This window comes from Staurois parvus, unplaced genomic scaffold, assembly GCF_062004578.1.
Source record: "Staurois parvus isolate SC_StPar_1 unplaced genomic scaffold, SC_StPar_1.0 ptg000365l, whole genome shotgun sequence".
NCBI lineage: Eukaryota > Metazoa > Chordata > Amphibia > Anura > Ranidae > Staurois > Staurois parvus.
The window spans coordinates 1,067,747-1,091,850 of NW_028318161.1; the positions used below are offsets into that span (position 1 = coordinate 1,067,747).

The window sequence follows — 24,104 nt, forward strand, 5'->3', positions numbered from 1 at the left end:
ACAGTATTTCACATTGTAAAAATATAACTTTGTATGGAAGATTACATGTCAGAGAAAAAGGAGCATTGCACGAATATTTTATTTTGCTTGAGTTGGTGATTTCACAAGCGTGTTAGCAGCTCTGTATTAGAATACTGGTGACGTAGTGCAGGGAAAATGTTATACTTGTATATTTTTCCAAAAACTTGTTTTCTCTGGCAGTTTCTGCATTTTAACCTGCCTTGGCTGTCATGCTAGTTATTCAAACTCTAGCCAACTGGACAAAGGTTGAGAATGCATCCTGTCCCCTCCCAATCTGATCCTTTACTTGCAGCAGGTTTGGAGCTCGTGCCTGCAGCCCTAAGCTACTGTGTAGCTCTTCTTGCATGAAAGGAGGCATCCACCCCATCTTGGATCTAAAAGCCCTAAATATTTTCACTTGATCCCAGACATTTTGCATTGAATCAACTAGGTCTATTATTATCAGTCTTCATCAAGGAGACTTGATGGCCTCTGTGAACATCAAGGAAGCTTGATTACATGTTCCCCATATTTCTATCACATCTGCAATGCAATTCTTTTGCTTTGCTGTGGGCACCCATTTGCAGAGGGCACCCTTTTTGTGGCCCTGTTATTTACAGTGCCTTGAAAAAGTATTCATACCCCTTGAAATTTCCCACATATTGTCATGTTACAACCATAAACGTAAATGTATTTTATTGGGATTTTATGTGATAGACCAACACAAAGTTTTTTTACAAATAAATATCTGAAAAGTGTGGTGTGCATTTGTATTCAGCCTCCCTGAGTCAATACTTTGTAGAACCACCTTTCGCTGCAGTTACAGCTGTAAGTCTTTTTGGATATGTCTCTACCAGCGTTGCACATCTAGAGAGTGATATTTTTGCCCATTCTTTGCAAAATAGCTCAAGCTCTGTCAGATTGGATGCAGAGCATCTGTGAACAGAAATTTTCAAGTCTTGCCACAGATTCTAAATTGGATTTAGGTCTGGGCATTAACTGGGTGAAGTGGTTAAGTAAATGTTGCCTTATTACCTTTTCCATTCTCATACCAGGTTACATTCCTTCTTTCCATCACCTCTGTGAGGTGAGAGTCTGAGCTCTCAGTCTTGTGTAAGACTAAAGCTTTTTGGTGCAAGGTGGTGTTTGTGTCCAGAATCTCCTTCTTACCATGGAAGTTCCAGCTTTTTAACCCATCTAGGACTTCATTCTTCTGTTTTTCTTTCCAGCTCCAGTACACCAGAAAGAGATCTCCCTCTGTTGTCTGAATATAATTTGTGCAGTGTGTATTTATCTTCCAGCTACTGCTTGAGGATGTCTGCCTGTCTTTGTCATTCCTGAAGATCCCTGAAAGGGGAACCAGCTTCTCATTACACCATTTTGCAGTGTCTGAGGCAGACCATTACCCAAGCTTATGGTCTCAAGAATTGGCTTCCGCCCTTACTCTACTAGATCTGTGAGCATGTCTTGGGCTTTTTGGCATCAGGCTAATGTTTCTCTGATAAACCTTTTATTGTTAAATGCATAATGGATGTCTACTCACAAACAACTGAGAACCACAAGCTCATCAAAATCATTCGAGGCATATATTGCTTGATCCACTGCACATGTGCCTAACCTTAGGAAGATTCCACCAGGATCTATCCAGCTTACGTGTTTCAAGAGGTAGCCCCTCTTCATCAGAGCATAAGCCTAATAGATCCAGGTGGTGACTTCCGGAGGTTAGGAGCATGTGCAGTGGATCGAGCAATATTGCCTTTAGTGATTTTGAAGAGCTGGTAGTTCACAGTTGTTTGGGAGTGTACAGCCATCATGTTTTAAACAGTAAATGGTTTATTAAGGTAATGTGCTAGGCTGGTGTCCCCTCTCTTTTTTGCTTTTGTAGTGCTATGATATTGGGGCATCACCAGTCCTAAGTGGACAGCAAAGTGTGGCAATCTTTTTGCACACTTTGAGAAGTAGATAAATTAAAAGCATCGGGGTCCAAACATCAGACTGTGTGGGAGGTTGTTCTTACTGTTTCTTTGATTTGCAAAGCTGCCATCTGGTCTTTTGTTCACATGTTTTCCACGTTCTTCCTGGTGGATTCTCATGCCAGCAAGGTCCTTCAGGTGACCCTCTGAGCTTTAGGCAGCCCCAGATATGTTGTGCTTTTGTGGTTCTGTGCTGTTTTGTTGCTGTTGCACATTCCTTAGTTGGGCTTCCTAACAATCACTGAATTCCTGTTTCCCACACTTAAGAAAATTTGGATTTTTTTGTACTTTCTCTTTGTATTGAACCGTAAAATCAATTTCTTGCAGTTCTTTGAGGGACACAGGTTCCACTCTTCTGTGTATATGATCATGCTCTTGGTACTACTTTTTCACACAACTAAGAGGTACCTGGGAACAAGAGGAGTTAAACTGGGCTGGCAGTGGTTTTTGTTTGCCAGTGTCCATATACTACTGTAGGTGGCAGTACAACCCAACAATCATTGAATTTCTGGGTCCCTCAGTGAACTACGAGAAATTAATTTTATGGTAAGGACAACCGTCCCATTTTCTTTCAGATATGTAGGAGCATTAAGTTACTGAGCAGCCTTCAAAGATTTCTATTTTATTGATATACTAACTGCTGATAAATGGTAATTAAAGTGGAACTGCACTGTATCTGAGCACTACAAACCAAAAATTCCATTTAAATAATTTTCAATATTCAAAACAATATCACCCATCCATCCATGTCTTTATAGCTTTATTTTTGCTGAGAAATCATTTTGAAAAACACCCCCCTGGCATTTGTCAGTGGCCATCTTGAGTAAGGGCAGATGATTCATGTATCATTTGCTTCCTGGAATCCATCTGCCCTTAGCTTAGGCTGACCTGAGAACACTCTCTCCTGAAGACTGCCGGGATGTATGACATCATTTGCCTAGGCATGGAAACCAGGAAGTAACTAAAGAAATGTGAAAAAAAAACAAAAACGTTTAAAACAAGTAAATATGATATATCGTATTTTTCGCTCCATAAGACGCACCTGACCATAAGACGGCCTAGGTTTTAGAGGAGAAAAACAAGAAAAATATTCTGAACCAATGGACTGCAGACACAGTACAGGGGATGACCAGAGACTGCGGACACAGTACAGGAGATGGCCAGAGACTGCGGACACAGTACAGGAGATGGCCAGAGACTGCGGACACAGTACAGGAGATGGCCAGAGACTGCGGACACAGTACAGGAGATGGCCAGAGACTGCGGACACAGTACAGGAGATGGCCAGAGACTGCGGACACAGTACAGGAGATGGCCAGAGACTGCGGACACAGTACAGGAGATGGCCAGAGACTGCGGACACAGTACAGGAGATGGCCAGAGACTGCGGACACAGTACAGGGAATGACCAGAGACTGCGGACACAGTACAGGAGATGGCCAGAGATTGCGGACACAGTACAGGAGATGGCCAGAGACTGCGGACACAGTACAGGAGATGCCCAAAGACTGCGGACACAGCACAGGAGATACCCAGAGACTGCGGACACAGTACAGGAGATGACCAGAGACTGCGGACATAGTACAGGAGATGACCAGAGACTGCGGACATAGTACAGGAGATGACCAGAGACTGCGGACATAGTACAGGAGATGACCAGAGACTGCGGACATAGTACAGGAGATGACCAGAGACTGCGGACATAGTACAGGAGATGACCAGAGACTGCGGACATAGTACAGGAGATGACCAGAGACTGCGGACATAGTACAGGAGATGACCAGAGACTGCGGACATAGTACAGGAGATGACCAGAGACTGCGGACATAGTACAGGAGATGACCAGAGACTGCGGACATAGTACAGGAGATGACCAGAGACTGCGGACATAGTACAGGAGATGACCAGAGACTGCGGACATAGTACAGGAGATGACCAGAGACTGCGGACATAGTACAGGAGATGACCAGAGACTGCGGACATAGTACAGGAGATGACCAGAGACTGCGGACACAGTACAGGAGATGACCAGAGACTGCGGACACAGTACAGGAGATGACCAGAGACTGCGGACACTGTACAGGAGATGACCAGAGACTGCGGACACTGTACAGGAGATGACCAGAGACTGCGGACACTGTACAGGAGATGACCAGAGACTGCAGATAGTGCAGGGGATGACCAGAGACTGCAGACAGTGCAGGGGATGACCAGAGACTGCAGACAGTGCAGGGGATGACCAGAGACTGCAGACAGTGCAGGGGATGACCAGAGACTGCAGACAGTGCAGGGGATGACCAGAGACTGCGGACCTTTGGGGAGGGAGGGGGAACGGGTACCTGAATTTGACAGGTACCCGCTTCCACTTCTGCGGAGTTGTCCTTCCTTCCTTCTTCCCGCGGTGGCTTCTGTGACAGCCGGGTGCCCACTGCGCATGCGCGAGAAGCGCTGCACTTTGTGAATGGCTCGGAGCCTTCTGGGACGTGTCATGTGTCCCAGAAGACACTGGACCATTCACAAAACGCAGCGCTTCTCGCGCATGCGCAGTGGGCACCCGGCTGTCACAGAAGCCGCCGCGGGAAGTCTGCAGCGCTGGAGTGAGGAACAGGTAAGGACCTGCAGGAGCGAAGAGCTGAGCGGCCGGCCCGATATTCTGACATGGTGGCGGCAGAAATACCGGACCGGCCGCTTTACATTCGCTCCATAAGACGCAAAGACATTTTCCCCCCTTTTTTTGGGGGGAAAAAGTGCGTCTTATGGAGCGAAAAATACGGTACTTTCCTATCTATTTACTAATGCTATCAGCATAAGGATTAAAAATAGTCCTTGTTGATTGAGAGAGTGAAGTTCGACTTTAACCTGCATATGCCATAGGCCACCAAATGATGTTATTATGGCCAATCACCTAATCTAGAGAATCTGTTGATCCAGTTCTGCTTTGATGTAATTTGCATGTACAGTAATTTTTTGTTTGTTACCAAAAATTATCTTAATCGTACAGTACAGGACAAAAGCTATGTTGTCTTCATATTGCCTTCATATAACCCCACCCATTGTGTGGGACTTAAGTTTTTTGCTAGTGTGTTTAGGTGATGGACCTCTTTTCCTCTGGAGAAGTCTTCTAAACCAGTTTTTACTTTCCTTCATTGGTTCAATAGAAATTTCTGAATCGGTTGCCTTTTATATCTTGGGAACCATACCTGTACCCTGCATTAGTGGGGCCCACATGTAATGTTTGCTTTGGGCAATAGATCCTGCATTAGCCACTCACCTTGACACAAATGTAGTTAGCTATAAAATGCTATTCAGGATCAGGGCCATGGTCCATTTTGGCACACACACCCTAACCCCTTCTGGAGTAAGCCCACTGTGAAAGGTGAAGTTTGGTCCCCTCCAAATACCTGCACCATGGATAAGGCACAACAGGGTTCTTCTGTAATTGTGACTGTGTCATATTTTACATGTGGGGTGTTATTTCCCCTTGTGTGTTGTTCCCTTCTGTAAACATCTGTTACATTGGTTCCAGGTAACATTTGCCACCTTGAATTTGCAGATTTTCACACACAACATTTCTGCTTGGACAGCGACATAGTTGCAATTGGCTTCTGGTGGACGCACGTTTGCTACCTGCTTTTCCAGAGACGTAGCAGTCGATTTACTAAAGGCAAATAGAGTGTGCACTTTGCAAGTGCAGTTGCTTGCACTTGATTGGGTATTATTTGCAAAGTGAAGTTTTACCAAAATCGCTAAGCTCTGGAGAAAATGACTTCAGCTGCACTTGTACAGTGCACAGTCTATTTGCTTTTAGTAAATCAACCCCATAGACATAGGACATTAGTCAGAGCCTGGGTTATAGGGGCTCCCTTCCTAAACATGCAAATTCCACATCCATTTTGTGAGTACCCCACAGGTGATACCCTCACTTAGCAATGGTGGACACAAAGCACAGAGGAACTGTTTATATCTTCTCAGAATTTTAATGGCTGGATCTCCTGCCCTTTTCTGGTTCAAGCTTCACCTGTGAGGTGCCTAATGCTGTCATCTAAGAGTTTCAGGTCCGTTGACCCTGTTTGCTATTGCCCACCCCTAAGTTTATTGCTTGAGGACATCCCATGGTTTATGACTACACATCCCATATCCTGTACTATACAATTCAGGTAATGAATATTTAGATTTACCAGTAAATTCCACATATTGGAGTGTACAGTACAGGACATGGGTCCCCCTCCTCTGTCCTCTGTTTCTCTTTAATGCTTGCTACAAAACTTCAGTCCCACGGAGTGGGGGGGGGGGGGGGTTATATGAGGGTGCACGGGGGGCCATTCCCAGTGATGCTTTTGCCAGTGTCCAATAATGTGAAACCAGCAGCATATATACCCCATGGTCTATGACTATGCATTATGTGCCCGGTACTGTATTCCAAGATATGGAATTTACAGGCAAGTCAAAATGACCATTTTTCATATTTTTCCCTGACTCTAAAAATGCAGTGTTGCATATGAGCATCACATTTATATATTGTAGACAGCAGGTGCTTCCCTAGGTTTGTCTTTACACATTTACCTGCCAGTCCTAAATGCATTATGAATAAAGCCTGTTAGGGTCCTGAATCAGAAATCTCAGATTACACAAATCGTTAAATTAGTCAGTGGGCTGTTTTTCCTCTTTTTCTCTGCTATATGGTTCCTCATCGAGAGTTTCAACTGAAGAAATATGACATGAAAGGAAAGAAAACTACATGTATGGTCTCTCTCATAAACCAGTAATGCGTTGCAAAACCTGTCTGGTGCACCCTGTATTAAATGTTTGGGCTATTGTCCTATTACTTTTAGGTATATATCTAAATATAATTAAGGTGTAGTTTAAATACAGCTTCATACTGTTTATTATAACTAACTGAAGATACTTTATTATGTTATTCTTTTATTGAAAGGTACTCGTTGAAAAGGAATGGATATCCCTGGGACATAAATTTTCTCAAAGGTAGGTAATGATATTTTCATTCTAAAAGGGGACACATACACCTGATGTTTTTTAAAGTCTAATAATATTGACTACACCAGTCATAGAAAATGCATTTTAACAGTAGAAATATCAGATTGGATCCAGGCATTCAACCATCAGTTTGCATACAGCATCACTGTGTCTGAATGTGTGGTCATGCCTTGGGTGAATGAAAGGTAGTTAAACTTATTAAATTGGGTTAATTAAACCTGAAATAAGCAAAACAATGGCAGCTTGCATAATAGCGCTCTCCTTTTGAAAATGATACTTGCCTGGCTGTCGTACTGATCCTTTGAATCCTGGTTATTCCTTTAAAAACCAAAATACTACTATAACAATTACTAACATTCAAAATCAGTATATAAACCGTATGTATTCACCGCGCAAGTGTGATGTGAAAATATTTAAGATCTGACACCTTAAAAAGTGCACAATATATCACTCACCTAAATAAATAAATACATGAGTACATAAAATGTGTAAACATGCAGCTGCCCTAATAGTGAATAAGCCAATAATAACCTCATGATATAATGACAAATAAAAGCAGCGCAAAAAAAAATGTGAAACACAGTAGCAAAGTGGGAATATGATACGATATACACAAATATTTATAAGTCCACCAACTGAAAAATGAAAATTGTGATGAATTGCAAAGTCCTTATTGATCCACCGAGATCACCACGTGAACAACATAACAATAACTGATTGAATAAAGTGCACTCAGATATTATTATTATACAGGATTTATATAGCGCCAACAGTTTGCTCAGCGCTTTACAATATAACAGGAGACAATACAGCAACAATACAGTTCAATACAAGAGGGTTAGGAGGGCCCTGCTCCTTGGAGCTTACACTCTATATCACCACGTGCTCCAGAGGAAAACCTCCCACAATTCAGTGGCACTCACCAGATATCATGGCCTATCCAAACCTAATAGGCAATAGCACTTGTGGAGAATGTCAGCATAGTATAGATCATCAATCAACAAGCCCTTCATCAATTAGAGACTGATATGATGGCAGGACATCCTCCAAACTATTACACTCCGTAATCAGGGAAAGATGTGAAAGAAAACTCATAGCGTGAATCCATTAAAAACCATTTATTGGATAGAAAGTATTGCATTCACTTAAAATAAATGAAAGCATTCCAATATATCCACAATACCCGTTAAGGGTATCTGCATATCACATGGAGCGAGCGTCTCACCCGATCCTCCTCACTGCTCGCCAGTGATACGTCACTTCCGGTGGGGGATGTAAGGTGGATGTCTCATTCCAGAGTACGTCGTGTGGCCCGACCCTGACACGTGGTTCGTCACCTGACTTTATCAAAGGGTTTTACTAACATATATGATCTTTTTTGTCTTCATTAGCTTTGTTTGTGTAGTTGTATTAGTGGTTGGGGAGTTACTGTACTTATGTGTTTGTAGCATTAACACAATATCCAGCTGTGCTTACAGTGGACATCACCAAATGCACTTTGCAGTCAATCATTAAAACATTTTAGATGTTAAGACAGCCAATACTGTAACTTTAACACCACCATTGGTTTTCTGCTCAAGGCTGTCCTTCAAAGCTAAATCCCTATAGAAGACAATACCCTTATCACCCTAATCTGTGTATACAAATGTGTTTTATTACTGTGGAAGTACACTCAATCAACCTCACTATTTTAACTATTTGTAATCCTTATTATTAAGTATGCAAAGCTGCACAAGTGTGTATGTGCACCAGTTTTAGTAAATCATTCCCATTTTATTGAAGCCAGAGCATTAGTAGCAGCCAGGCAACTATCATTAGCAGAGTGGGAAGTAGAAATTACAGTCTCCGTGTTTCTGTCAGGAAAGGTTTCCTTTAAATTTTGAATAACAATATTTTACTTAATCTTTGTGTGTGTCCCTGTTTAGAATGTGGTAATGTTCATCATTTTTATCTTTTGCAGATGTGGCCATTTAGATGTTGAACCTAAAGAAGTGTCACCGATATTCACACAGTTTGTGGAGTGTGTGTGGCACCTAATGGAACAGTTCCCTTGTGCCTTTGAATTCAGTGAGAAATATTTACTAGAAATTCATGATCATGTCTACTCCTGTCAATTTGGAAACTTTCTTGGGAATTCTCAGAAGGAACGCATGGAACTTAAGTGAGTTATTTATTTGTATGCTGACTCCCTGATTTACTTTAAAGCTGAAAACACACCACCTAATTTAGTTTTATATATATATGTTAATATAATTTTATACTGCTAGCATATAAATTATTATTATTATTATACAAGATTTATATAGCGCCAACAGTTTGCTCAGTGCTTTACAATATAACGGGAGATAATACAACAACAATACGGTTCAATACAAGAGGGATAGGAGGGCCCTGCTCCTTTAAATACCTTAAATCTGTCTTACTAGCCGCTTTCTCTAATCCTAATGCACTGCAGAGTTCTGGAGGGAAAGCAATGTCAACCAGATTGGGCATGCATTGCACAGTCCTGTAAGTTGCACATTGTGAACATGCTTACAGGAAGCGTAAACACACAGAACCTCATCCATGTGTTGCCGTTCCTTCATCGTCCAAGCTGAGGGCTGCACAGGGGGTGTGCCAGACCTCTGCAGAGGAACCACTGCTTTCATACAGAGAGTAAGGGTCCTTCTCTGCAGCATGCTGGCAGGGGACAGGCTTTTCAATTCAATGTTCCTGCTTTGTAAAGAAAAGAACTTTAAGGTCTCTTGCACTCATGCATTATGATTTCTGATATTTATACTGTGGTTCTATATAAAAAATAGTGCTGCACTAGTTGCACAATAATAAAAATAAGTGTACAGGTGATACTAAACCCTACAAAAATTAAGACACACACAAAATATAACTTCTCTGATAATGACATGACGCACTACTATGCATATAAATCAATTCCTATATATAAATACAGATGCAAGTGACTAAATGTCCCAAACTCAAACCACAACATGCAAATAAAAGTCTGATTATAAGTCGAAAGCCAGCCGTGCTTCAGAAAGACTTCACCTCTGTGTAACAAAATTCAACATTAATTTCAGTGCCCAATTGTCACCAGGTGAACTCTCACCTTGAAAATATGACCTTCCACCAAGGGGGACCAGGATCGGTTCGTCTTCTCCAGTTAGGAATCCAATATTACACGCATATCTCCTCCTTCACCAAGCTCCAGTCCATGATATGCAAAGAATATTGCAAATAGTGCCTTATCCTTAATACTTTATTTACCTTAAACAACATATATATTGCACTCACGTGTATGAGGTGCCAGCCCGCATCGAGGTGTACAGCCAATAAAATAGGTGTTGCAGTGTTGGCAATTACCGAGGTGTCCTATCCAGACCACTTTGCCAGGTTCAATATAGACGTAGTCACAGAGCACATGGCTTCTTCAAGGGAAATCATTCATCCATACGGAACCCAGCAAAGTGGTCTGGATAGTACACAGCGGTTATTGCCAACATTACGACACCTATTTTATTGCTGTGTTACTTTAACTGACAATTGTGCGGGCATGCAGCTCTGTACATAAATAAAATTTGCCATTTTTTCCCCACAAATAAAGCTTACTTTTGGTGCTATTTGATCACCTCTGCATTTTTAAATTTTTGCGCTATAAGCAAAAAGAGACTGATGATTTTTAAAGAAAATAACAATATTTTTAACTTTTTGCTACAAAACATTTCCAATAAAAAAAATAAAATTTCATCATAAATTTAGGCCAAATGTATTCTGCTACATGACTTTACTAAAAAAAAAATCCCAATAAGTGTATATTAATTGGTTTGCGTGAAGGTATAGCAAATAGCAGTATTTATACTGGAATTCTTATTTATACTAGTAATGGGCGGTGATCAGCATCTTATAGCGGAACTGAGGTGGGCATTCTGACATTGGGTGGGAACTAACTGCCACTGACATCTCCAGTGACACTAATAGCAGTGATCAGTGTTAATAAAAAGCACTGACACTGTATTAATGACATTGGGCAGGAAGGAGTTAACATCTGGGGCGATCAAAGGATTAACTGTGTGTTACGGAGTGTTTTTTATTGTGTACTGTGTTGTGTTTTACTAAGCAGACCAGCTGCTTTCTATCTCTCTGCTGTGCAGAGAGTCCTGGACGAAAATCGCTGGCCGGAACCCCATGATTGACATCCTCAGGAACCAATAGCAGCACCCCCTACCCGGAAATGCAAAATCACGTATAGTTACGTGATTTTGCCCAGCGAAGCTGCCCTGTAGCAGTACATCTGCTATGAGTCAGGAGGCAGTTAGTTAACAGCCAGAATGCCATTTTATCCATTTTTTCCATCTCTTTGTCATTTAATTCTGTGGTTTAAATGGTTATAAAACACTTCTAAAATGGAGACCGCAAACAAAATCAGAATCACTTAAATGATATGTTATAACATGACACATTTCCTGCACTACAAAAAAAAAAGGTTTTATACGTTCGTGGACATTAACTTCTTCAGTCTACTCTCAACAGAATTTATGAAAATACCCATTCACTGTGGCCATTTCTACTGCAACGGAAGCAGGACTTTGTGAATCCGCTGTATATCCCGATTGCATATAAAACACTCCAGCCAAGCACACTTCCATTCTTCTTCAAGTAAGTTAATTTCCCCTGAAATCCTTTTCATCTGTTTATTGTTTTATTGTTAAAAGCCAGCAGTGTAGCAGCACGCTGATTTTGTAGATCTCTGCAAGGTATAGAGTTAGTACTCACATGGACTGCTGACCACTCTATTGAAGAGAAAAGGTTTCCAAAGGATGTTGTTTAGCATCGAGCACACCTCGGGTTGTATCTGGCCCCTCCTATACTCTGTAGTTAAAGTATCCGACCAGGTTAGAGACAGGAGAAAATGTATACACAAATATATGTTAAATATCTATGGAGAGGGAGCTAACCACAAAAACCTAAGAATCAAAAAATGCCATAAAAATGGATTTATAGCTCTGACCACTCCTTACCTATAATATAAGGTAATTCAGAAACAGGAGGGTGAACAAAATAAAATCAGCTACTCCCTGACAGATGTCTTTACAAAACCTTTAACAACATTTATCTAAAATGTTTTTGTGAAAACACATGGCAAACAGTACCTGGTGAATTAAGAAAACACACCGAAATCACCCATCATGTCCCCCGGACATATAGATATTATTCAAAGGTTGACTCGGGAATCATAATACATATCCATATTGGCATAACAGCATGGCAATAAATAGGCTGCTGAGAAATAGATATATACTGTATCTTCAAATCTGCCTTGCAAATAGAAAAGACTTTACTATAATTGTTGATTGATGAATATCAATAAATTAGCAATAATGTTCCAACAAAATAGGTATACAGGTGGTCTTGAGGAGGAGTGTGGACTAGCAGGTGTTTATGGTCCACCAAAATGTTTAAACTTTTGAATATTGCCACTTTCTTAACTTGATCCTGATTAAGTGATGTGCAAAAGAGCTGAGTCTCTCTCTTCTGTCTCACTCAACTCTTTGGCATATTGATATGTTAGAATAGTCCTGTCAAATTCCAGACCTAAATCCAATTGAGAATCGGTGGCAAGACTTGAAAACTGCTGTTCACGGACACTCTCCATCCAGTCTGACAGAGCTTGAGCTATTTTGCAAAGAATGGGCAAACATTTCACGCTCTAGATGTGCAAAGCTGGTGGAGACATCCCCAAAAAGACTTGCAGCTATAATTACAGCAAAAGGCGGATCTACAAAGTATTGACTCAGGGGGGCTTGAGTACAAATGCACGCCACACTTTTCAGATCTTTATTTGTATAAAAATTAGGAAAACCATTTTTTTGGTTGTAACATAACAAAATGTGGAAAATTTCAAGGGGTATGAATATTTTTTTAAGGCACTGTATAATGCAGACTAAATCTGTGTATATTTCTTTATCGTACATCACAAGACACAGAGAAGGCTATAATATTGACTATGTGGGTTATATGCCACCTATAGGTGAATGGATACTGACCAACCAATCAAATAGAAAGTCCTCCCCCATATAACCCCTCCAAACAGGGAGTACTCCGTTTTTTCGCCAGTGTCTGTAAGGTGGATGTTCACTAAACAAATGCTACATGTGCTCTGGGAGCATACTGGGAGGTCTGGAACGATTCTACTGAGAGTCAAGGGCCTCAATCAGATCCATTGGAAAAGCTATTAGCTAAAATGGATGGTACCCATGCCACGCTGGATAAGGAGAAGAATCCTCGGGGTTTTGCCTGTAATGCTGCTTTACAGTGCTGGACCCCGTGTTTTTGGAACCTTGTGCAGTTTGATCTGACCAAGGCACTTCTGGCAGGGTGCTATATGGGTCCAAGGAAGTGGCCCGCCGTAAAAGGCGAAGGTTGGTCCCTGACTAATAGATCTACAGCTGCTGGGCCCTGGGGGTATGGCCAGGACACTGGGCAGGTTATTCTAAGGGCACGAGAGTATTTCCCTGGGAGGGTCAGACAGTCAGGCAGGAGGGTTGTGTACATGCTACCCTCTTTTTTTTCAGTGGACTGTATGAGAGTGTGTTGCTTCACTTTAAGCAGGTCTATTGTGAATGCTGTGTTTTGATTAAATTCTTACACAGTTCTTGTAACTCTAGTGGAGGTAATGTCATCCAGAAAGCGGGGTGGGGGAAGCACAGCAGGAAGGGGTGCAAATGCACCACCGTCAGGTCCTGTGGAGCCTAGTCGATTATCTGTTGTGGTATCTTCTCCTGAGAGACCAGGACAACAGGTCAATCTGAGTCGCTGCGTTTGTCCAGCATTGGTGCGTAACTAAGGAGGATCTTGCATCAGCCCTAGCAGGGTTAGAAGGTAAGATTGCTGGGATGGTTGCATCGGTGGCTCAAGGGGGTAAGAAGTGGGAAAGATCCCCGTCTTTGGAACCACCAGTCCTTGAACTAGATTGGGTGGAACCTGAGGATGAAGATGTGGTAGAGAATATTGAAGAGGGTCAGTCAATTGATTCTTTGTCAGAGTAGTCACAGCCTGATGAGAAGCAAGGGAGCTTGTGCTTCTCAATCAGAGGTTATTAGTTAAGACCCTCACTGATCTGGTCCAAACAGGTTTCAAGTTACTCCCAATAGAGGCATCTGAGGTCTCTTATTCCTCTTTGGGCTCATTAAAGCCACCCCAAAGTATTCAGGTGTTTCTGGTGCACCCTCTTTTGGAGCAGGTTATTTATGCTAACTGGGAGCACCCAGAGTTTTTGTTCTACATAAAAGTATCCTATGGATTGTTTGAAAGTTTGTTAGAAAGTGGGGCATGCCAGGGGTGGACACAGTCGTGTCTTCCCTGAATAAGCATTTAACTTGCCCTGTGGATAATGCCAAGGTGTTTGAGCATCCGACTAATAAAAAATTAGAATCGCTCCTCAAGGCTTCTTTTTCCCTGGCAGGGGCTGCTGCACAACCTGAATGACAAGTCTGAATGACCATCTCTTTTGGAGGAGGATACGGCTGTGGATTTGGCACTTTTACCACAGGTTTTGTAGTTGATGCCCTTAAGGGTTCAATTCAGCAGATCTGTCGCATGGTCCTTCTGTCAGTACACATGAGAAGGGTTTTGTGTTTAAAGAGTTGGGTGGCGGGACTACCATGCAAAAGATTGTTGGTGGGTTTTCCTTTTCATGTAGAACGTTTTGTTTTGGGAGGACCTAGACAAGTATATCCAGAAGATCTCAGGGGAAAAAAGTATATTACCCTGTAAGAGAAAGTCCAAACGCCCAACCTTTAAGGGGCCAGTCACTTTTGGTGGTTGGTGCTTCTTCGTTAGGCAAGCATTTTGTTGTACACAGGGCTCTGCTTCTAGGGGAAAATTTCAGGGCCAGAAGAAACCCTGGCTTCAGAAGCCCGCCAGGTCAGATTCTAAGTTTGCTTCATTATGAAGGGGGGCCGTGTGGAGATCTGGGAAGAGCTGATCCAGGACAAGTGGGTCACTGCTACAGTTGCTCAGGGGTACAAACAGAAGTGTTAGGGAATTCATCTTCCCCATTTCTTAAGGTCCAATGTATCCACGGATCCATTGAGAAGAAAATCTTTATTTCAGGCACTCCACTGGCTGTTGTCCCAGGGCGTGATTGTGGAGACCCCAGTGGGCAAAAGGTTCCAGGGATTTTATTCAAACCTATTCACAGTTCCAAAGCCGAAAGGGGCTGAACAGGTTCCTAAAGATTCGTTCATTTTGGATGGTGTCAGTCTGGTCAGTAGTTGTATCTTTACAAGAGGGAGAATTTCTAGTGTCCATAGACAATATTTCCAGCTTACCAAAGGTTTTTGCAGTTTGTGATAGAAACTCGACATTTGCAGTTCGTGGCACTACCTTTTGGGCTAGCCACGGCTCTTCGAGTGTTTACAAAGATTCTGGCTCCAGTTCTGGGACTGCTCAGAACTGGAGGAATATCGATTTTGGCCTATCTGGATGATCTAATCCTCAGGGGTCAGTCTGGTCCAAGCCTGAGAAAAAATGTAGCCCTTGAGATTCATACTCTGGAACATTTGGGCTGGGTGCTCAACTTTGAGAAGTCGGCCCTGGAGCCAGTACAGAGTCTGGAGTATTTGGGATTGGTCCTAGACACTGTTAAGGCAAAGGTGTTTCTGCCTCCAGGAAAGGGCTGCGCCTTGAGAGATCAGGTTCGAGTTTGAGGAGCAGAACGTACCCTTCCATTCATCTCTGCATGAGGTTAATGGGTAAGATGGTATCCTCATTCGAGACAGTGCCCTATGCGCAGTCCCGCTCAAGGCCTTTGCAGAGGAATATTCTGTCGGCATGGAACAAAAAGATTCCAACCCTGGATTACCGCGTGTCTTTGTCCCCCTGGGTGCTCCAAAGCTTGAACTGGTGGTTGGAAGCTCGGAATTTGGGAAAAGGGAAGATCTTTCCCACCAGTGATTTGGAAGCTGGTAACTGATGCCAGCCTCTCGGGTTGGGGGGCTGTTCTAGAAGGGACCACAGTCCATGTGACATGGTCACGTAGGAAAAGATTCTTCCCATCAATATCCTAGAGCTTCGGGCGGTGCAGCTTACCCTGAAATATTGGATGACCAGGCTTCATTTTTGTCCAGTCAGGGTCCAGTCCGACAATGCTACAGCAGTGGCATACATCAACCACCAAGATGGTACCAAGAGCCGGAGGGCTCAAGGAGGAGGTAGATCTCTGTCAGGCTCACAGTGGGCGATCCATGACTTCTGCCAGATCAGTCATACCTGCTGTCTCAGGGACCTTTATTGCACCCAGCTTTATGGTCGCTGAGTTGGACAGCATGACTGTTGAGACCAATATCTTGAAAGTTAGGTAGGGTCAGACTCGTTTATCTACACAATGTTGAATGCTAGGAAGCTGGTTTCTGGGAACATTTATTATAGAACTTGAAAGGCATATATTTCTTGGTGGGAGGGTCGAAATTGGCACCCACGGAAATATTTGATTGGGAGAATTTTGTCTTTTCTTCAAGTTGGCTGTTGGTACTATTAAGAGTCAGGTTTCAGCCTTGGCTGTTTTCTTCCAAAGACTGATTTGCTTCTCAATCATTGGTTCATACTTTTTTACAGGGAGTGATGCGTACTGTTTCTCTTTTCAGACAGCCCCTGTGTCCTTGGGACTTGAACTTGGTCTTGGCAGTTTTACAGAAACCGCCATTTGAACCTATCAGGGAGATTGCTTAGTTCTGCTAAGTAGAAAGGTTCTCTTTTTGGTGGCCTCTGCAAGAAGGGTATCTGTGTTGGCAGCTCTTTTTTTGTAGGGAACCATTTTTTGTTTTACAGCAGGATAAGGTGGTGATACGGCCTCATCTGTCCGTTTTTTGCCAAAGGTGGTTTCTAGTTTTCATCTCAATCAGGACATTGTTCTGCCTTCATTCTTTCCTAGGCCTCGGTCAGCAAAAGATATAATCTTTGCATGTCCTGGATGTAAAAATCAAAAAATGTGGCGCTACTCATAAAACTTAAAAAATACTAATCAAAAAAATTATTTTAAAATATATATAACAAATACAATACACCTCGTGAAATAAATATATATATAATAATCAAGTGGTCATAGTGATAAGAAAATATATATATTAAACTAATATCATAAAAAACATAGTGTATAAATACTGTGTATTAACAATCTTTGTGACAATTTCTAGCACATGAAAGCAATAAACAATTATAATAATTAAACTGTGATCAATCATGCAAATAAAGTGCAAAAAATGTCACACTAAAAACACAAACGAAAAAAAAAATAAAAAATGTGTAGACAAATGTCCAATGGGTGGGTGACACCACTACTGCAATTGCAAGCACACGTGATCATAAAGTGACTCCAGGTGCAGAAACTCCAACACACGGCTAGATTAGCCTCTCACCTCCAGGCTTCGACCCATGAAGGTCAAAGCGTATAGTGGGATCAAACCCTCAAATCCTCTCAGCATCTACTGATATCCACTGATCCACTTTCCCCATCCATAGATATCCTTCTCTAGGGGTCGATAATCAAGCAGTGGCTCCTCTTATGGGATATGGGTATGTGCCAAAAAAATAAACACAATCTCCCATAGTGTAGCAGGTAAATTTAATGGAAAACAAACCATAGACATATGGAGTCAACTCACATCCGTCCTCAAAGATGACAGCTGTACACCCATGCAGATTACACCCAAAAGCGTAGGGTTGTAAAGCTGTCATCTATGCTGAGAGGATTTGAGGGTTTGATCCCACTATACGCTTTGACCTTCATGGGTCGAAGCCTGGAGGTGAGAGGCTAATCTAGCCGTGTGTTGGAGTTTCTGCACCTGGAGTCACTTTATGATCACGTGTGCTTGCAATTGCAGTAGTGGTGTCACCCACCCATTGGACATTTGTCTACACATTTTTTATTTTTTTTTTCGTTTGTGTTTTTAGTGTGACATTTTTTGTACTTTATTTGCATGATTGATCACAGTTTAATTATTATAATTGTTTATTGCTTTCATGTGCTAGAAATTGTCACAAAGATTGTTAATACACAGTATTTATACACTATGTTTTTTATGATATTAGTTTAATATATATTTTCTGATCACTATGACCACTTGATTATTATATATATATTTATTTCACGAGGTGTATTGTATTTGTTATATATATTTTAAAATAATTTTTTTGATTAGTATTTTTTAAGTTTTATGAGTAGCGCCACATTTTTTGATTTTTATCTCATGGGTATTTGATGTAGTGTTGGCAGCTTCTCTCTTAAGTTGATTGAATATAATTTTTTGGGGGTTTAGTAGTGTGGGAGGTTCACACCATCCCTGTTAGTTCATATTATTTTTTCAGTAGCGCAGGAGGTTCACACCGTTCTTGTATGTCCTGGATGTGGTTCGGCAATAAGGGTCTTTTTGGGAATGGCGGCGCAGATTAGAAAGGACGATTCCTTGTTTATTTTGTCGTAAGGACCCAGGAGAGGACAGGCAGCATCCAAACTATTACTAAGTGGATTTGTCTGTTTAATCATTCAAGCCTATGGTTTGAAGAGCAAGGTTCCACCCTTTCGGATGAAAGCACACTCTACCAGGAGTGTGGGGGCATCTTGGGCTATCCACCACCAGGCGTCTGTTGCTCAGGTGTGCAAGGCGCTACATGGTCTTCGGTTCATACATTCACAAGGTTTTACCAGGTGGATTTCAGAACTACGGAGGATTCTGCCTTTAGCCGCAGTGTTTTACAAACAGCTGAACAGGGTTATTGACTATGTTGACGGTGGTTATTGTGATGTAACCCACCAATCAAGGTTATTGCTTTGGGACGTCCATTCATCTATAAGTGGCATATAACCACACAGTCATTATTATGGCCTGCTCTGTGTCCCGTAATGTACTCCAAGAAATGGATTTTACAGGTAAGTATGTAGAAAAAAATCTATTTTTTTCATCATTGGTCTTTAATTGGTTGGCTGTTTCTGAAATAAAAATATGTGGAAGTGATTTATCCCTTATGAGTCATATTTAGAATATTTACTTTTAAGATGCTTGAAACACAGATATGTCATTTTAGTTAGATCTACCTATTAAATTAAAGCTATGTTAAATCTATTTATGGAGGTTCTGGTGTGGAATGTACAACCGTTTCGACAAGGGAATGCACCCGAGACAGTCTGTTCTGGATTATCTGCTTGAATGTCTGAACAGAAAATCAACTTTAGAAACAAGCGAATCTGCAATGGAAGATGTAAGTTTTTTTGGTGTTATCTGGACCATGTTTACTTTACAAGGCATTGTATGTGTATCTCATATCTCTCAGGTGCAGCACATTTTTCCATATGATGATCATTTTATTTCTTCTTTTGTTTTTTGCTTTTGTTTCTCAATCCTTCTACAACCCTCATATCCTTTAAAGAAAATGTAACCAATCATCATCGGGCGTTATTAATAATGAAAGTTTATTGTTATAATAATGCAGCCTTACCTCTTGGAGGTTACACTTTTTTTTTTTTTTTTGCTTGTATTCTCTCCCTGTAAGAGTAGAAGTGTCAGTTTATAAGGTTGTCTTTTAGCATTCTGAAAACCCTTGCTGGTTGAACATTTTACACTCCTACAGAAGGATAGAGAATGCATATTTTATGCATTAAACGGTTTTAAGGTGGCCACATGGGTTACTAATCCTACATAGTTGTTAAGAAATGTAATGTGTAATTACAAAGAATGTCTAATCAGATTGTTATTTGTGTTTGCCAGCTAGCCAGGAAACAGTTTAAAACTTGTCGCAGTTTTAAGATCTGACTGTGCGATCTCTACATCTCCTTTATAGTTTTATAAACCGCTAAGATCGAGACCACCTATAATCCGGCCTCAAACCTATAGTACAGGACACAAGCTTGATATTCATAGACTTTGGGTTATAAACTGCTAACTTTCAGCTGATTGGACACTGGCAAAGCTTGTGGATAACACCCCCGTGTACAACCCTATAACCCTACCCCACTTGGTGAGCCCTCGCCATGTTTGCTGGTGTCCTTAAGTGATAGACCTCTTCTCCATTATGGAGACGTTTATATGCTTAACTAGTTCTTATTTAATTTAAATTCTTCAGTAAACTCTTCACTACCTTATAATATAACAATAGAAGCAGTGCATCTAGACTGGTGTAACCTTGGTAATACATTGGGAACTGTACACATACTCCACACTGTGGGGATGGCCTTAGGACATCTTAGGGGTCCACTTTGGTACTGAGTGCTACACATGTAGTTAGTTGCAGGGTGCAATACAGTTTCAGAACCGTGATTCATTTCCTTGGCTCCCAGACCCTGAAGACCCCTCTGGGGTATGCCCACCATGATGGGTGAGGCCTTGATCCATACAGGAAACATCAATGAAGGGCAGGTTCTTCCTGTTATCGGACCAACAGTGTAGCCTTATAGCAAGTATGAGAATTAATGTCTCCACTACTTACAATACACTTGTTAGTGTCTACTCACGGTATGAGGAAACTAAATGTGTTTGACTTTATTCACTATGGAGTGTTTAGTTTAAACACTTTCAAAATTGGCAGTAAAAATTGCACCATTTAGAGTTTAGTGTCAGGTTGTACATCACACCACAGATTGCACTATATTACCACCACTTCCACACAGAGCTTTTATAGCAGGGTTTCTGAAACCAGGGTTCCTCTAGAGATTGCTTAGGTTTCTTGAGCAATGAGCATTTTCTTCCTTTCAGATAAGACCCCACTGACACTATTGATCTTTTTCTATATCTGTAAGGGGTAATTCTTCCCAAAGAAAATTTTTAGCAGGGGTTCCCTGAGACCCAAAAGTTATATTAAGGATACCATGAAGACAGGACGGTCGACACCTGGGTTGCTGTGTATTTTACTACAGACACACTCCATTTCTGTACCCTACTCTGTGAGTATCCCACAGGGAAATATCTGCACTGATACTGATAGAAATGTGTCACAAGGGAGCTGCAGCAAAAATTCAGGTGAGCATTTGCTCTGTCAGTGGTTTGCAAAACAGTCAAACTGCTCAGAGTGAAATTGCTTTCCTTGGACCAGAGCAGGACTCTGTTTTAACACCAGTCTCTGTACCTATGTCTAACATTATCTCAAACACACAACAAGCAGACTACCTGACCAGGGCAGATTTTTCTGCATCGTTGTCAAAATCTCTTAAACAATGAACAGCTTTAATATAGCCATCCCTGTCCAGAGCCCAAAATCTTCAGGCGTTTATTCCACCCCCCGCCTTCTCTATCTGAGTTTTAAGCAAAACTACATGCTTTTGAAGAGTTAGACATGGAGAACATTGAAGACCCTAAGGTTGTGTTAGAAGAGACCAGGGAGACACTCTTAAAGGCTCTGGTTAATTTTTAAGGTCCAGCACTGCAACCAATTACAGTGGATATAAAATGTCTGCATACCCCTAATAAAATGTCAGGTTTCTGTGATGTAAAAAAAATGAGACAAAGATAAATCATTTCAGAACTTTTTCCACTTGTAACTGTACAACTAAAATAACGTGATTGCATAAGTGTGAACACCTTCTTATAACTGGGGATGTAGCTGTCTTAGAGAGACCACACTGGTGCACGGTGACGTCACTTCCGGCGCGAACGCCATATTGGAACTTCATGTACACCCATAATATGAGGATATAGGCTTGTTAAATTCTGCTACCATGCGAGTGGGCATTTTAATGTTTTTTTTATAGCAATAAAGTATTGAGTTACACTATGGAGGATCTCTTTTGTTTCTGAATATGACCCTGTTGATGTGAGCGGCAATACCAGAGCATTCAGTGGTTGGAGGAGGTCTGGATGATAGTGGCTCTACTGTGGTATCCAGTGTGGTCTCCCTAAGACGAGGTGGTTCCTGAGCAGAGCGTGATTGATCCAAAAAGTGAGCTGGCCCTTGTGGTCGTTGCAAGGAGGTGAGGGGGCACTCAGACCACTTAAGTGTTATCACCAAGACTTTTTACACCAGTGGCACTTTCACGTGTGCAGAGCTATTACCACCAGTTTGTTTGAAGTGGACTGTTTATGAACTGTATTACTATCACCTATTGCTTGATTGAGTGGGGTTACACCAGCACTGTTCTGTGCATTGTGTTCCTATCTAGGGAACCACTATATTCACCGATATATTCACTGCTATATTTCCCCCAGTTGGGGATTTAAAAGGGGGAGTCATTTGTATGTTTTTCCACTCATTTACTTGGTTTAATTATTCACTTGGTTTGTGTGCCATTTACTGAATATATATTGCTATTTGATATTAATGTCATCAGCGCTACCAAATACATTTAATTATTGTGCATATTTTTGGTAAAAAGGTGGGTGTTAGCAGTTTTTAGTAGGAATATCCATTTAAGAGCAGGAGGTTTTTTCTTTATTTTCCTTAAGTGAAGCAAGTCTGATCGCCTCCTGGAATGAAAACCACTGTCCAACAATCTCTGCTGTTGACATCATTGGAAGGCAGATTTCCTCAGTCATGACCGCCTGGACCAAGGGAAACGGTGCTTTCTTCCCGACATCTTCAGTCTCCTATGTGAGAAATAGGGGACTCCTGATGTGGACATCCTGGTCTAAAGGTTCAACAATAAATTACCCCTGTTTGTGGCCAGGACCAAGGATCATCGAGCACTGGCATTGAATGTTCAGGTAATTCCATGGACTCTGTTCATGTTACTGTACGCCTGCTTTCTAGTGCTGATTGCTCCTTAAAATAGAGGAAGAAAAGAAATCTGTGTACACAGATATGCTTGAGCTTCTGGGAGAGGACCCCTGGCCTCTTCCAAACAGGCCAGACCTGCTGCCCCTTGCTCTGTTTGCTTGTCAGTTATTGGCTTTAATTACATGACTGTTGAAACCAAGGTCTTGAAGGACAAGGGTATATCCGACTCTGTCATTTCCACATTACTCAAAGCCAGAAAAATCTGCCGAACCTAGAAATCGTTTTTTCACTTGGTGTGAACACAGCCATTTCAACCCCAGAAATTACTGTACACGGTAAATTGAATTTTGGCCTTCCTACAATCAGGACTTGATTGATCAAACATTGGCTCCAAGTATTCTTAAGGGACAGGTTTTGGCTTTGACCATTCTATTCCAGAAACCTTTGCCTTTACTTTCACTTGTTAAAACCTATATTAAAGGTATTTCACATATCAAACCCCCATTACAACGTCCTCTGCTTTGTTTGGTTCTCTCTGCACTGCAGAAACCACCCTTTGAACCCATTAGATTATTTTGCCTGCAAAGTGGTGTTCTTGGTGGTTATCACATTAGTCAGTCAAGTTCCAGAGTTAACAGCTCCGTTATAAGTAGCCTTCCCTGATTTTTAACAAGGACAAAATGGTTTTACTTCCAAGACCCTCCTTTTTACCGAAGGTGGTATCAGCCTTCCACCTCAATGAAAATATTGTCCTTCCTTTATTCCTTGTGCCCTGTTCCTAAGCATCCCAAAGAAATTTCTCTTGATTGTCTGAATGTGGTCAAGGCTATCAGTGTATATCTGAAAGCCATGGCCTCTATCCTAAACATGGACTTTCTTTGTCTTGCCAACGGGTATCGAGCTGGACACCCTGCTTCTAAGTTCACTCATTGTAAGAGCTTACACTCTTAAAGATGAGGTACCTCCAGTACCCTTGCATGCTCATGCCATCAGAGCAGTCAGGGTTTCCTGAGCATACCAAAATCAAGGGGTAATTGCACATCTTTGTAAGGTTGCCACCTAGTCTTCAGTTCTACCAGGTGAGTTAGGCTTTTGACCTTTTGTATGTTTTGTTGGGCCTGTTGGCACAGTTCTGTTTACCTTGTTGTTGTCCACCCCTTTCATTTATTTCTTGGGGACATTCCAGGGTCTGTGAATATCCAGCCTGTGTCCTGTACTTATATGATTAAGTACTTTTGTCTTACCTGTAAATTCTGTATCTTGGAGTACAGTACAGGACACGGGCTACTCTCTCCTCTGTTCCTGTGTTTACTCTCCATTGCTTACTAAAAAACGAAGGTCTCATGGAGTACTTAAGAGTTATAGGAGTACGCCAGGGGGGCGTATCCAAAAGATTTGTCAGTGTCCAACCATCTAGGTAGCAGCCTATAACCGAGAGTCTGT

At 41.6% G+C, this 24,104-nt stretch overlaps 1 protein-coding gene across 1 annotated transcript in view; it reads left to right on the forward strand.

The window, feature by feature from the left end:
• MTMR8 (myotubularin related protein 8) overlaps positions 1-24,104 on the forward strand; it is an 83,162-nt gene that overhangs the window by 43,942 nt on the left and 15,116 nt on the right. The window contains exons 10-13 of the mRNA XM_089685186.1: positions 6,907-6,956; positions 8,929-9,129; positions 11,493-11,618; positions 19,091-19,217. Coding sequence (XP_089541312.1) covers positions 6,907-6,956; positions 8,929-9,129; positions 11,493-11,618; positions 19,091-19,217 — 504 coding nt within the window. The remainder of the gene's footprint in view (positions 1-6,906; positions 6,957-8,928; positions 9,130-11,492; positions 11,619-19,090; positions 19,218-24,104) is intronic.